Genomic DNA, 16,554 nt, shown 5'->3' with positions numbered 1-16,554 from the left:
ATAGAAACAAACAATAGGGGAGCACAAAATGAACAGTTGATATTGAAATATAATAATTTTCAGAAAATGGATGTATTTAATAATGATTTTCCTTGCTATCAGGTATTGATAGTACCAAAACCAGTGCTCAAAATACCACCGGTCTCTGGAGCAGCTAGTTACTATTTTTTAGCGTTTCAGACAGAACCTCTTCAATATCTTGTGATGTCATCTACACGCCTACTTATAGTATTATTAGATACGGGAATCTTCTCTGCGTCACTTTCAGCTTCTTTGCCTAGCATTGTTTTTGCTATGATTTCACAGGCAGGCATGATTAGATTCTCAACGGTAGTGTGACTTTCCATTTTTTGCACAACAAGTTCAGCTAATAAGTAGCCGGCTTCTTGAATATCTCACTAAAAGTTACTTTTTTTCTCGAAAAACTTACTCTGGTTTCCTTGTGAGTCCAAAAGCCGTTTAAAGTAGTCAGCAGATTTATTTGACAAATTTCTGTGATTAGTAGATTTAATTTAGCCGGCGCTAAGGCAGTATTTGTTAGCTTTTTTTCCAGCAAACAATGCACAACGGAGTCGGATAGTGTTCATCTCCAGTCCATGTAAAACCCATTGCTAAATAACTTTCACTGTAGAGATTTCTTTGTATTTGTCATTTCTTGTCCTTTGGTACTTGAACTTGGCTTATCAATATTCTTATTACCCTCACTGTTAACATTATTAGCGCGCACTCTTCTCTTCATCTTCTTCAGATACACGAGATCTCTTTACATACTGTATTTTCACATTGTCTACAATGTATGAAAGAACACTGCTACTGATCAGGGATAACTTGGCAGAGGGGGGAAGACACACTCGTGAGCCCAATGCAAGCGGAACAAACCTCCCCTAGACCACTCCAAAGTCCTGAAACTCTCCCACTAGCCTGCGGGTCCCCGGAGATGTGTAAGATATGTAACCAATAGAACTCACGTTCCTGCATAACCTCCGTAGTCCTCCAGCGAATGAATCAATTTAATGGGTAGTCCCCGTGGTGCGTGCTCCAGCTGACAGGTCAACAGCAGTAGAAAAGGATGCCAGTGTCTCTGCCGCGCGGTCTTGACTCCACAGATTTGTCGCCGCTCTTCGTCACCTGATGACATAACTCCCGGATTCTCCTGGCTACGGGGTCCTCACGGTGCCACAATCACCCTCCTACATGTTAAAACCTTAATAATTATATATTTTTTACTCGATTACTCACAAGCTTTTTTCAAATTCTAGCCAGCAGAACCCGTGACGCTGCTCCGCGGGTCCCCAGTGTTCCGCGGGACCCGGGTTGGAATCACAGGGCTAGACTATATACACAGGCGGCACACTTTATTTGAGTACGGCTCATTCCGCAAGCGGGGATATGTCCCGGCTTGCGAGCCGCACTCCCTCAGCGTGCCGCGCATCACCGATGCGCGGTCACGCGTCATCAGGTGCCTGTGCCTCCTGTACGCGTGCCCAGGGCTCCCCGAGGGAGCCCTGGTGTCGCGCGGATGTGAGGACGGCGGCTGGACGTTCCGGGGACCCGGCGGACCCGGTGAGGAGAGGGGGAAGCCCCGATCGGCGGGCCTCTCCTCCGAGGCTTCGGCGCGCGCCCGGCACCCTCCGGCGCGCGCCAGGTTACTGCTGCGGCCGAGAACGGGCAAATGCTCGAATAAACTCGGCCGCAGCAGTATTTAAACTCTACTTCCTTTCAGAAGACCATGTACCTCAATCAAATGTGCGCATTATTTTTACTGGGAAGAATGAATGATCCCCATACTCCCATTAGCTTAATGTGCATTTCATATAAATAAATAAACGCTCATGCTATATTTTATAAATGGGAGTTGATTTTCCAATGTTAAGACAAACTGTTTGAAAAACAGCACTGTTTTCTGCGTGCGCCTGTAAAATGAAAGGCACTTGTTACATTTCAGGGATATTTAAATTACTCAAACCTGGAGTTAATATTACATTAAATGTGAAAAAAAAAACAAAAACAAATGGTGCACAGGTATAGAATGTGCTAGTCCGCATTGTAATATGTGTTCTATCCCGGGGTTGAGGTAATGATACTAAGGGGTACACAGAGCACTACATCTTTATTGACAGACTATTGGGTCCATTTGTCTATAATATAAAGAAAATGTTGATTTATTTTAGATAGCTTCTCCCTTTCTGCTTTCTAACCATACATATTATATACATCTATCGAAAATATGGTCAGAAGAGCTTTTCCCAAAGGTTAAATACATGTACAATGTACCACTAGTTATTATTTTTTAAACACCATCATTTAAGTAGACACATGGGATGCCCAGTCGACTGTCCCCGGAAAGGTACAAATTTTAATGGCATAGTCTATATAAGCAGCACATAAAGCGGTACAACGCAATCATCTGTACGCCAACATTTTGGTGCCACATAATCTGACTTTCTATGTGGATTCAGTTATTTGTGAATGAAACGCTGGTAAATATGGGGCGATTGCCTTGTATCTCCTTCGTCTGCCACTTAGAGTGTCTTTTACATTTTTAAGCAGGGGATGGCCTGGGTCGCTGGAGGGCAAATTGCCTTGCAACCTATGTTTAGATCAGTGTGTGTGTGTGTGTGCGTGCACAGGTCAGTGTGTGTATATGTGTGCAGGTCAGTGTGTCAGTGTGTGTCAGTCTGTACATGTTTCGGCTTTATACGCAGATACATCAATGTATCTTAAATATAGTCAGAATAGCTTTTCTGGTTAAATAATGTAGAATGTTTTTAAGTTGGACAGAGTAAAACTACTTAAAAAAAAAGTATAGAAGGTCCCAGTTGCACCTACTCACATCAAAATCCTAGCTATCTGGCTAAACAAGATCTTTATCTGTGCTGGTATTCTTAGTTCCACGCACACCAAACATTAAATAAATAAATGCAATAATTTAAGTAATTCAATAACCCAGGAAAGGTACAGCACACATTTTCATAGAACAGTCCATATAAGTGGCACACCAAAGCGGTATAATGTAATCATCTATTAGTCAACGTTTTGGTGCCACATGATTACGTGGGTTCAAATATGTGGGACAGAACGCTGGCGAATAAATGATGATTGCATCATACCTACTTGATATGCGGCTTAGATAGACTACACTACCTTTCTTAATTCATGGGACAAGGAGTGACTCAGTGAGTAAAGACACTGCCTGGCACCGAGTTTGAAGCAGGGGAGTTTGGTTCAATTCCCGGTGTCGGCTCCTTGTGACCTTGAGTAAGTCACTTTATCTCCCTGTGCCTCAGGCACCAAAAACATAGATTGTAAGCTCCACAGGGCAGGGAGCTGTGCCTGCAAAATGTGTCTGTAAAGCGCTACGTAAAACAAGCAGCCCTATACAAGAACATATTATTATTATTAAGTCACTTGAACCATTGGTTCAACCTGTGTTTATTACAGTACCCCATGGCTTCTCTCACAAGCTGGTACAATTGAAACAATCATTTGTCAGGAGAAGCAGTAGTTGTGGTAGCTGTGGTAATGTCCCTATCTATGAAGCGGGGGAATCTGGTTTGGATCCCAAGGTGACCTTGGGTTATCTGTGGCTGAAGAATTCTCTCTGTACTGTAGTGTTTTAAAAAAGAACTAAAGATGATTACTTATTTATTAAGGGCCTGGCTGTATTTTTCTTTTCTCCCATGTTTAGGTGATCTTGAGGAAGATGGTCGCGAATAACAAAATTCCCCTGATCTTGTCCCTATTTCTGCAAATCCTGAGTTCTGTGGAATCACAGGTCAATCCAGGTGAGTGCCAGCTCTCTTAGAAAAACATCGCTCTGGATTCAGTGTCTGCTCTGGGATAAGGGCCCAGTCAAGCGAAACCAGTGAAAACATTTTTCCGGTGCCAAGACCAAAATCTTCCAGGCTTCTTCTAGCCAGTAACTATTAGTCAATTTTTTAAATGAACGGTAACACATGCATCAATTTCACCCAATAACCAGAGTTGGGCTCTTCAACTAGGACCATCTTTTGACTTGTATTGAATCAAGGAAATTATAGACACTTCTGAGAAAGGAAAAAAAAGGTTTCTGATAAATAAGGAAAGTAGGTCATTATGTTGGTGTTCACTTCAAGGTTTATTAGATCATTCTAGCTGGACAGGTTTTTAAATCAGGAGTGGATTTTGAAACAACGTTATTGGCTCAAGCTATTCATGCATATAGTTGAAAATGTACAACAAACCTACCTCAACAGGGCCGCCGACAGAAATCCTGGGGCCCAGGACAAATGAAAGGAGCAAGGCCCCTGCCCCCCAAACCCATAGCGCGCCTACCACGTAAAAAAAATTTTTAGCGCAACTTTTACTTAACTGTTTTCTTCTTATTGTTAATACGGAAAAAAACATTGCAATGCAATCTGTTTATTTTAATATTTCCAACAAAAGACAAAGATACCCAAATGCTACATCCAATGGGATAAAAGGCCTGGAGGGATTCAGTATGGGCCTGAGGGGAGGGGGGGGTGGAGCCTTCAACCAGCCGGAGGGGGGGGGGGGCTTCAATTGGCAGGTGGTGGGACTGGTTTTGGAGGGGAGATGGAAGGCACGTGGGTGAGTGACTGCCTGGGTGGGTGAGTGACTGACTGACAGCCTGAGTGGGTGAGTGTCTGACTGCCTGGGTGAGTGACTGACGCCTGGCTGGGTGACTAACCGGCTGGGTGGGTGACTGACCGCCTGGGTGGGTGACTGACCGCCTGGGTGGGTGACTGACCGCCTGAGTGGGTGACTGACCGCCTGAGTGGGTGACTGACAGCCTGAGTGGGTGACTGACTACCTGGGTGGGTGAGTAACTGACTGCGTGGGTGGGTGACTGACTGCCTGGGTGGGGAACTGACTGCCTGGGAGACTGACTGCCTGGCTGACTGCGTGGGTGGGTGACTGCGTGGGTGGGTGACTGCGTGGGGTTTGACTGCCTGGGTGGGTGACTGGCTGCCTGGGTGGGTGACTGGCTGCCTGGGTGGGTGACTGGCTGTCTGGGTGGGTGACTGACTGCCTGGGTGGGTGACTGACTGCCTTGACTGACTGCCTGGGTGGGTGACTGTGTAGGTGGGTGCGTGACTGTGGGTGGGTGACTGAATGCCTGGGTGGGTGACTGTGTAGGTGGGTGCGTGACTGTGGGTGGGTGACTGAATGCCTGGGCTGGGTGACTGACTGACTGCCTTTTGACTGACTGCCTTGACTGACTGACTGACTGCCTGTGTGGGCGGGTGACTATACACACAGCTGTACATATACACATATATATATATATATATATATATATATATATATGAAAAAGAGAAAAAAACAGGCGCACACCTAGTGCATTAAAGTAAAACAAACAATTTATGGAACATTAAAAAAGACAAATGCCCACTCACAAGTCAAACGGTAAAATAAAGCAGTTATGAGATTGGCTCTCATATGCCAGCAGTAGCGTCCGGATCAGCAATGGAGACCTGTCCTGCACGTGTGGCTCAGTCTCCTTCACCGGAAGTGACGTCCTCCCGGTCGTGTGCCCCGCAAAAGGAAATCCCTCCGGGAACCACAGGAAACACAGCCTGTGTCCTAGCTTGCTTGCGACTGGTTGCTGCACTACCAGGAGTGGTAAGGATGTGTCCGCTTTTCTTATCTGGCTCGCCGCTCTCACACTGCAATCCAAATAGTCCGTGATAGCTGTATTCAGTGGGAAAGTGCCTCCTCCGTCTTAGCCACGCCCAACGCGTTTCGTCATCAAAGATGACTTCTTCAGGGGCGCTCCTTAATTTTTTGTTTTGTTGTGATATATATATATATATATATATATATCAGGGGCGTAGCTATAGTCCAGGCAAAGCCAGGGGGCCCGCACTCTTGGGGGGCCCGCACTCCCCCCTGTTGGTGGATGGGCCCTGACTTCGCTCCGAAACATTGGAAACTTTTTTGATATGTACAGTACTAAAAACAAAAAAGTTATCTACTTACTGTGCTGTGTCTCCCTCCCCATTCTTTGCATTGCGTTTTACATTTCTTGCTGATCTTGTCTCCCAAGTACTTTAACTATTTGGTCATTCATTCCCATACTGTAGCCAGCCACCAGAAGTACAGCCTTGGTATATAACTGTCCTGCATATTAATACGCAAAGACTCAATCAGTTTGGGTTTGCAAATATAATTCTGCACTGCATTGGTCCGGGAAATAGGAACTGGAAGTGCAACAACTGCACTGTCATTAATCAATGACGGAGAATGCTCTATGTAAAATTTTTAATAATCATTAAATTATTAAAGACAAAAAAGACAAAGCGCACAAGGGGTAAGTTTATAATGATAAGAGCGCACCTCGTATCGGTAACTCACAGTTAAGGACATGGCACAGTGCTCAAACACATAGAAAGGTCCTGTGGTCCGTGGAGGTGATGCAACAGAGACGGTGTGCACCAGGTCTCCGGATCAACCAAAGCGCTTTGAGTCCCAGGAGCATTCCACCCGTTTCAATGTAAGACGCAAGACCTCAATGATGAAATGATGCTTAATAGTGAAAGGTTAACACCCAATAAGTTTCAAGAGTTGGGATGCCATCAGGTAAAATCACACAGATGAGTTACAGACCTCTCCTCCTTTTATGGGAGAAAGCCACACACCGGTAGTTCGATCCAGTCTGGCTTTAATTCTGTAAGTCTTACGCAAAGATGAGAATATTTTGCAAACTACCTTGAATTTATGTTGAGTTTAAGTTAGGATTAAATCAGTTATCTCTATTCATTTCTTAGAAAGAGGAGGTAGAGTTACAGTATGTTATTTGTAGGTGACTAAAATCTAGACGTCGGGGCACACCAAAAGCAAAAACATCAAAAGAATCAAACAAAAACATTTTCAATTGCGCATTGGTTACAAGAGATGCAGGATGGGAATGGCACATTGGTTACAAGAGATGCAGGATGGGAATGGCACATTGGTTACAAGAGATGCAGGATGGGAATGGCACATTGGTTACAAGAGATGCATGATGGGAATGGCACATTGGTTACAAAAGACGCACGATGGAAATAGCACATTGGTTACAAAAGACACACAATGGAAATAGCGCATTGGTTACAAGAGACGCAAAGTGGAAATTACGCATTGGTTACAAAAGCCGTAGGATGGAAATGACGCATTAGTTACAAGAGACCCAAGATGGAAATGGTGCAAATGCGTCAATTGTGCTCTAAATTTGCCTGGATACATCACTCTCGCTGACTCTCTGCTCGCGTTCACATTTTTGCAGCTCCAGCATACATACATTGCTGATTTTGCTCTAGACCTTGAAAGAGGCCCACGTACAATCAGAAAAAAAGTAGAAAGCATGAAATGTAGAACCAGAAAATGAGAAAATGAAACCGTGTCCAAGAAAAATATCATGCTTCAAACTTGTGGAAAAACTAAATATAGGAGTGAGAATCAGAGGGGGGAGGGGAGGGAAGAGACTTCTTTCTGTTATGAATTTTGTGGTATTTGCTTTTACAATCAGTTTTTCTGCCAAAACGGCCTTTTCATGTTTTTATTTGCAATGTGCAGAGAATTATCTGCGATCAGTCAAATCGACTCTATACGTGCAGATAGTTATCTGTGATTAGTAAAAGATACCGAGCATGCAATTTTCTCTGAAACTTGAAGCAAACATAGAAAATGTACGAAGCTTGTTAATGGTGTTTCTCTTGTATTTGGAGAAGACCCAGGCTGCAGGAGTACAGTAGCTTAGTGTTAATGTTGCTGCTTTGTTGAAACCCAGTTCAAAACCCAGTGTTGGCTCTTCATATTATCCTGGACAAGTCACTTTCTCAATTTGTCCCCCAAATGTAAGCCTATAAATTTCTATGTACATCCCTGTGTACATGGTCATGCTACCTGTATATAAGAAACAAAATATTATCTCTTAGAGTAGGGGTTCTCAACTCCAGTCCTCCCTCTCCCCCCAACATGTCAGGTTTTAAGTGTCCCAGCTTCAGCACAGGTGGCTCAATCAGAGGCGCAGTCACGGAGCTTCTGATTGTGCTACCTTTGCTGAAGCAAGGCCTGATTGAGCCACCTGCACGCTACCTGTACTGAAGCTGGGATAACCTTAAAACCTGACCTGTTGGGGGGTCTTGAGGACTGGAGTTGAGCCCCCCCTGTCTTAGAGGTTGACAAAACCTAGACCTGATTATTTGAAAGAGAAAAACGTCACCAGTTATAGGTTAAAATGTTGATGTGTCTCATTATAATGTTGTGTTGATTCTTCTCTTCGTCCTATTAACACATTCCCCAAAAATGCTCACTTGGCACAATTAGAGCAAAGCCCCTAGTTATATTAGGGTCAATGTATCAAGGCAATTTTGGAATAAAACTGGGGCATTTTCACCCCACGCCCATGTAGCATTTTCCTCCAATTTTGCCCGTTTGCCCCAGCTTGCTCCATGGGTAGTCAGTAGGAAGAGCTGGAGAGGAGTTACAATGTAACTGTTACATTGTGCACAGATTATAAACCCAGACAGGGCCGCCGACAGATTTCCTGGTGCCAGGACTAGAGATTTGCCGCTGGGCCCCCCACAGCCACCGGGTTCGGGACACTTGCACCGGCTCTCGCCCCCTGTCGGTGGCCATGAGCCCAGATGCACTAAACTCCATTAAATCAGGACAAATCACATCCGGTTACCTAAATTGGAACCAACGTTACTTTTCCTCAGTTTAACTCATATCCACAACGTCTGTTGTATATTTCATAGGCTTAACAGGTTAATTTAGCACTACCTTGTATTAAATAAGTTAGCACTATTTTCTGTTAACTTCAAATAAGCTGGTGTTAAGCATGTTTTACCTATATTTCCAGATCTGGATGAGGTTAACAACATCTTTAGATATACCCTAAATAACCTAACACCAATTCCCTGCATTAACCTGAACTAGGGTGACCATATTTGTCCCGGCAAAAACTGGGACAAATGTCACGAATGTAAGTTGCGAGCACCAAAGGCGAGCTCTGACTGCGCATGCACGATGAGCGCTTGCAAGTCACTTATGCGCATGCGTGATCGGCACTTGCTGACCTCTCGTGCGCGATCGGAGCCAGCACCGATAGAAAATCGGGACATTAGCCCAAAAAGTCGAGACAGGGGCCTAAAACCCAGGACTGTCCCGCTAAACGGGGACATCTGGTCACCAAAACCTGAACGGCCATTTGTGGATATGCATGTTAGGGAGAACACCCCTTTTGCATATCATTAGCACTAATGGACGTAGAAATTTAACCATTGGCTATTTCAAGGAGTAACACTGAGTTAAGGTTTGGTTATTCTCTTTAGTGGATTGGCGTTCCGATTAACCAGACGTTAATTTAGGGTATTGTTAGCTTAAATAGGCTAACGGAGCTTAGTGCATCTGGGCTGTACTCAGATGTATCACAGTCTGCGTCTCTCTGCACCCCTTTTATTTGACCCCCCCAAAATACTCCACATCTGAAGTGGTGGAAGAGTAACATTCTGCTCCAGATATAAGAAACTGTTCTCACATATGCCGCAGCTCTGCTCCAAAAAATAGAGCAGTGTCTCCAACAGCCCTGTCCTCTGCACTGATACAAAGACCCCATTATCACACTTCGCACCCGATTCTGGAGCAATTCTCCAGTTTGTGACACTTATTACAAATATCCCCCAGAGCATGGAATCCCAACTCCCGTCCCCAAGTCCCCAAGTCCCACCAACCGGTCAGGTTTTAAGGCTATCCCTGCTTAAGAACAGGTGGCTCAATCAGTGGTTCAGTCATTTTAATTGTGCCACCTCTGCTGAAGCAGGGATATCCTTAAAACCCGACCTGTTGGTAGGACTGGAGCTGGGAACCCCTGCCCCAGAGAATGTGCAGAGTTACGTGAGATTAGTCGCATATGAGAAGTAAACACGGGTGAACTTTTCGCACGAGATTGAGAACCATGCGTAGTTGGCTTTATTAGGTCATGAAGAAAGAAAACGGCTTAGTCCGGGTTCACAGACGATGCATCGAGTGTTAAGTGAAAATGACCTTCTCGGAAATTGTTAGACTGGCTTAATGCTGAGACTATAAATAGGGCACACACACACACACACACCCTGTTTCGCTCACAGTCAGGCGATATTTGGCGGAAAGATTGACGACATTATTAGCCCGTTGTGATGCGGTGAAATGTTTTGCAAAAATCGTATTTTGGTGGAAAAAATGCTTAACATTTAGTGCGTGCGTTTTGGACAGTGTCGCATTTCTCTAATGCTGTGGTTCCGAACTCCAGTCCCAAAGAACCTCGTAACAGGGACGTCCTTGAGTTTGGAACTGCTGCTTTAGTGAGAACAGTTATATGCACACTGATACATTTCCCCAATGTAATAGTAACATTCCTTGATATTTATTTGGAAAAAAAAAAGGAATCAGCTGTCTACCTTTTCTCCCATAAATATGAACAACTTTTAATTACCCAAATCGGTGAAATAATTGGAAAAAAAGCATTTGAATGGAAACGTGCTTAATTCTCTCAGCAGGTGATGCTAAACGCCAGTGGGACTTACAGAAAATCAGTGAGACTGGACCTGTTTGCTGGCTGCAAAATCTAAGGCCGAGAGTCATCAGAACACCTTGTGGGTCATTGCGATCGGGCAGTGTCTGCCATTGACTTGATTGGGTTTTGGTGGTTACCATCTGATCGAGGTGTAATACACAACATGGTGCTTTGACTCCCGAGCTGTCTTCTACAGGCGAAAACGCTGCTAGCACAGAGTTACTCCACTGCATATTCTCTGTATGCCTCATACTCCTCTGAAACCTCAATGGGTATCATGTGGCAGGAACACGTGGCAGCGTCATGTATACATTCCACAGCACATGCATCCCTGCCAAGATGCCGCTAGCACACTTTAACTCTATCATGTCAGAGAGACTGAGTGAGCGAGCTGTGCTGCCTGCCTCTTATTGGTTACAGCTCGGAACCTTCACCTAATCATAGCCACTTTAAAATCAAGGGCTGATCTGGATCGTCAATTTATGTACGTTTCTAAAAAACAATATTTGATTTGGGGCAGGGGTGGGGATTGCTGCTTTAAAACATCAAAACATTTCACTTAGCTAGTGGTTGCCACGGTAAGAGCCGATGCCAGTGAAATAATAAACTAGTGGAAAACATGGCCAGGACTTAAGTTTCAAAAAATAAATGCATAGCAAGAAATGAATGACCACACCAGAAATATTAGTTCATGGTGTTTATTCATTTTCATTCTTAAGGGGTTGGGGGGGCTGCTTTGGACTGCATTGCATTTCCCTCTGGCAGCACAGGGGTTAAGTTGTCCAGAAAGTTGCAGAGCATGTTAAATGTTGAGTCCGTGAGATCCAAATACAGCACGGGTTTTGCAAGTCCCCATTTTCCTTAGGCCGCGCTTATAGTGCCGGCGCCGCGACGTCGCCCGAAAACAAATGCATTGTCGCTGCCGCGTGCGCTTATAGTAAGCGCGACGGCGACAAAGTGACGGTTCGACGCGATTTTCTGTAAGCCGGGAATATTTGATTTTTTTAGGGGCTGTCGCCTCATGTGACTGCCCCTAAACCAATCAATGCCCAGGTCGCCCGCGCCGCCGCCGCAAAGCGAAATACAACTTTTGCTAGCAGCGACGGGTGACGTCGCGGTCACGGGCACTATAGGCGCAGCCTCAGAAATGCTGAGGCCAGATTGTGGCTGGGATGAGAGTAGAAAAAAAGAAAGGACTGGGTCAAAATCTCACGATGACATGGAGGTAGGTTCGTACTACTGTAACTTAGCAGAACTGCTCCTTTAATCGTCTTGCAATGCATTGCAGGCCCTCTGGCAGGGAAAGGGTTAATCCGGGTGCTAGCCTTACAGAACTGTGTGTTCGATGCTCTTTACCCTCCTTTTCTCAGCTTCCCTGTCTCCAGAGCGGGCGTTGCAAGCTCTCAAACCCCCCCTGTGCACCAGCTTATTACCAAACCATTCATTGGCTGAAGGCGGTGGTAAGACCAGAAACGTCAAGGAACAAGGAAATCTTTCAGTCATTTCCCTGGCAGCCGAGGAAGATTACAAGAAAACGAAATAAAACTTTGTATAGATCCGTGAATATATTTATAACTTTTTCTCCAAACATGAGCTGCAAAGGATTACAGAATTATCTCATGCCAACGGCTGACATGTTTTTCCTACATATTTTGCTTATTTATTTTTATTTTCTGCCACATTAAAGCACTTTGCTGTTAGAATAGATTGCAAACATACTGCAAATGAATGTATTGAAGGCTCATAGTGAACGAATTTAAAGAAGCAATTGTTTATTTTGGAGCTCATCGGTGCTCCCCCAAAACCCAAAGGCTTCCCAGTTTCCGATGTAAGCCTGTGGCAGGATGGCCTGTAGCCGAGGTCAGGGAACAGTCCACACGTATAGTTTCAGGATAAATAAAAACGTTCAGTGGCTTTATTTCTCCACAGTAACATAACATGCGGGTACACTGTCCCTTTAACAAAGTAAATCCTGCTCCACTTTGGGAGAAAAACTGACTAATAACACAGCAGACCTATCTAGCAGGCTGGCTGGCTAAACCAGAACCAAACCATAAGGGTACTTTAAGCAGTCAGTAAACAAATGAATAATCCTTACTTTAGTTGAAGTAGTCTTTGGTGAAATCCCTCTGGCTAAGGGCTCACGCAGCAGTGTGCTTCTCTCTCTCTCTCTCTCTGGCAGCTACTGCCAGTCACATGATCCTTTATCTACCTTGCTGGCTCTCAGGTGTCAGCTAAAGAGTTCTGATTTCCTAACTTCCACCTGAGTTAACCCTTATGAGTGCTGGATGAAGCACTCAGACATATGTCTCCCAGGCTTAACTGATAGGAGTTGACTTCACTCTGTCACATACCTCCCCTGTTTGTGTGTGGCTAGTGTCCCACACTGCTGAAGCCCGACCCTCCACTTCCCTTGACAAAAAATCAGCATTTCCATGGTCCTTTCCAGGTCTATTCTGAATATCAAAAGAGAAGGGTTGGAGGGCAATATACCACCTGGTCAACCTTGGATTTGTGTCCTTCATGGTGTTTAACCACTTCAAGGGCGCATGGTCAGTGACCAGGGTGAAGTGTACTCCGGCGACATAATGTCTCAAGGCCTCAATTGCCCATTTTACAGCGAGGCACTCCTTCTCAATAACGGAATACCTCACTTCCCTTGGGAACAGCTTCCGGCTGATGAACAGTATGGGGTGTTCAACACCATCAAATTGCTGAGACAGCACTGCTCCCAGTCCTACCTCTGAGGCATCCGTCTGGATGATGAAGGGCTCTTTAAAATCTGGGCTCCGAAGAGCGGGGCCCTCTGACAGGCACTTGTTTAGCATGTCAAAGGCGTCTTGGCACTCCCAAGACCATTTAACTTGGGTCGGGGCACTCTTTTTTGTCAGATCTGTTAGGGGTGCAGATATTTCTGAAAAATTGGGGATAAACCGCCGGTAATACCCTGCTAACCCCAAAAGGGAGCAGACCTGTGTCTTTGTCTGTGGGGTGGGGACTTCCTTTATGGCGGCCACCTGGCCTTACTATCCCTCCCCCAACGGCATAGCCCAAGTACTTTGTAGTGGATTTACCCAGGGCACATTTTTTTGGATTTGCAGTGAGCCCTGCTTCTCTTAAGGACGTTAGGACTGCCCTTAACCTTTTTATATGAGACTGCCAGTGTCTGCTATAGATGACAATGTCATCCAAGTAGGCCGCGGCATATGCCCTATGGGGTCGTAGTACCTTGTCCATTAACCTTTGGAACGTGGCTGGAGCCCCATGTAACCCAAATGGCATAGTGACGAATTGGTATAAACTGAGAGGGGTGGCGAAGGCAGTTTTGCATTTGGATTCTTCCGCTAGAGGTATCTGCCAATATCCTTTCGTGAGATCTAGGGTGGAGATATACTCTGCTTTACCAAGCGAATCAAGCAATTCATCCACCCTAGGCATTGGATATGCATCAAATCTGGATACAGCATTTACCTTTCGCAGATCCACGCAAAACCTCACCTTCCCATCTGGTTTAGGGACCCACACGATAGGGCTACACCATTCGCTGTGGGATTCCTCGATCACGCCCAATTCCAACATGTCTATTATCTCCCTCTCTACCAGGTCTTTTCGGCCCTCTGGCAATCTATAGGGACGGGACCGTACTTTTACGCCAGGTTCTGTCTCAATCCTATGGGACACTAAATCAGTATGCCCTAGCAGCTCAGAAAAAACATCTGGGAACTGGTCACATACATCAAGTAGGTCTGACCTTTGTTCCGTTGTTAACTGCTCTCACATGGGAACCTGATGGTCAGTGTACGTACTACCCTTTGGAAGCTTTGGACCCAAATCCGTCTCTCCTTCCCGAGGGTGAATGAACAGCGATCTCATCGTTTTCCAGGGTTTCAGGAGGTTCACGTGGTAGATTTGTTTACCCTTCCTGGACCCTGGTTGAGAGATCTCATAGTTCACCTCCCCGATGCGGCGGAGAACTTGGAAAGGACCCTGCCACTTCGCAAGGAGTTTACTCTCTGATGTCGGTAGTAGTAGCATCACTTGGTCCCCAGGTTGGAAGACCCTCAAGCGAGCATTTTGGTTGTACTGCCTCTCTTGACGTTCTTGAGCAGATTTGAGGTTTTCCTTTGCAAACCGACCTATCATGTCTAGGCGGTTTCTAAGGTCTATGACATACTGAAGGGTATTCTTGGAGGGGGAGGGCTCCTCCTCCCAGGATTCCTTCAGTAGGTCGAGAATACTCCGAGGTTGGCGTCCATATAGGAGCTCAAACGGGGAGAAGCCTGTGGATGATTGGGGAACTTCTCGTACCGCAAACAACAGGAAAGGGAGAAGTTCATCCCAAGCTCGCTTTTCAGAGTCCACAAACTTCCTAAGCATAGTTTTTAAAGTACGGTTAAACCTCTCTACCAATCCATCAGTCTGAGGATGGTAGACCGAGGTCCGGACGGATTTTACCTCCAATAACTTCAGGACATCCTGCATTAACTTTGCCATGAAATTTGTTCCCTGGTCAGTTAACATTACTTGTGGAAGTCCTACCCTAGAAAACAGTTCTAACAGCCTGTGAGCAACCTGTTTAGCAGTGGCTAATCTCAGAGGGAAGGCCTCAGGATACCTGGTGGCATAATCAACAACAACGAGTATAAATTTATGTCCCTTCGCAGAGGGTTCTAAAGGTTCGACCAGATCTACCCCAATTCTCTCGAATGGGACGGCTACCAAGGGCAGAGGAACCAAAGGAGCCGGCTTCTGTCCTTTTTGGCTAGTTAACTGGCATTCAGGACATGTCTCACATAGTTTCATGATGTCACCATGTATGCCTGGCCAGTAAAACCGGAACGAGATGCGGTCCGTGGTCTTATCTCTGCCCAAATGACCACCCCATGGGAGAGTATGGGCTAGGGTAAACACTGTTTTAATCAACCCTTTAGGGACTAGCATCTGTCGAATGACCTCCCCTGTTTGTGTAACCTTATTCACACGATATAGTATGTCATTCAACAGTTCAAAATGTGGAAACACTTTTACACCTTGTTCATCTATTATCTTATTGTTGACCTGTACCACCTTCTCATATTGTCTAGCCAGAGCTGGGTCCTCCCTCTGCCTCTGACGGAAGTCAGGAAAATCCAGGTCTGGCAACACTCCCGTATCTATCTGTTCCCCACCCTGGTCATCCCCGGCCATGACCTGCAGTCCTTTGGGCTGACTAATGTTACCAAAAGTCCCAGCCTTTCTTAACCAGTCCTCTTTTTCCGCACGTCTCTGTTTACGTGTCTTAGGGACATGGTGTCTACGGGGGAAAATCTCTGGGGAAAAAGGGAACAAGTCTCTGGGCTTCTCCGGTACCAGAGAAGTAGGCTCCGTAGGAGTAGGGGCCAACAATGTTTCGAGGTAGGGCCAGTCTCGGCCAAGTAGAACAGGAGCAGGTAGCCAGGGAGCAACTCCCACTAGTAGGCTAGCCTCTTGATCCGGGATACGCAGTGTAACGTTCGCCGTCGGGTATCTCTTTGTATCCCCATGGATACACTCGATATTCCAAGGAGAGTCATAAGATAGTCTATTGCTTGGAATTAGGCCCTCTAGGATCAGGGTTTTTCCAGAGCCCGAGTCCAGCATGGCGTTTACTTTTGTCCCCTCCAGAGATGCTGGGACTAACCACGGATTGTGGTCCCCTCGGAGACAAGCTGTGGCAGTGGTTCTGCCATATGAACAGTCCATTTCCTCATCACCTGAGTCCGCAAACTCGGTCGTCCGCGGAAGCTCTCCACGGGGCTCGGTGTTTGGACCTCTCCGCTGTTGGATGGGGTCCTCCCTTCTGGTTGGTGGGGTTATCCTCTCCACCGGGTGGGTGACAGGAGATCAGGTTCTCGGGGAATACTGTGGGTGGCGGCCTCCCTTGAGTGATCCAGTGGCCTCGGACCCAGGATGGGCGTCTCTGCGGGAGTTTGTACCAGGAACCCTCCGAGATGGGAAAGGGTCTTCCGATCGGGTTGACTGGATCTCCCGAGCTG

General features: G+C 45.9%; 1 protein-coding gene across 4 annotated transcripts in view; it reads left to right on the top strand.

Moving 5' to 3' along the window:
- Positions 1-16,554, top strand: part of DDR2 (discoidin domain receptor tyrosine kinase 2) — a 106,251-nt gene that overhangs the window by 49,995 nt on the left and 39,702 nt on the right. For 3 of the 4 annotated variants that reach the window (XM_075616798.1, XM_075616797.1, XM_075616794.1), the window contains exon 2: positions 3,685-3,785. In XM_075616798.1, the coding sequence (XP_075472913.1) occupies positions 3,704-3,785 (82 nt within the window). In that variant the 5' untranslated portion in view covers positions 3,685-3,703. The remainder of the gene's footprint in view (positions 1-3,684; positions 3,786-16,554) is intronic. The other variant, XM_075616796.1, reaches the window with a different exon arrangement.

Source organism: Ascaphus truei, chromosome 10 (assembly GCF_040206685.1).
Source record: "Ascaphus truei isolate aAscTru1 chromosome 10, aAscTru1.hap1, whole genome shotgun sequence".
Taxonomy (NCBI): Eukaryota; Metazoa; Chordata; class Amphibia; order Anura; family Ascaphidae; genus Ascaphus; species Ascaphus truei.
The sequence above is the reverse complement of the archived record's forward strand: the minus strand, read 5'-3'. Positions and strand labels throughout refer to the sequence as shown.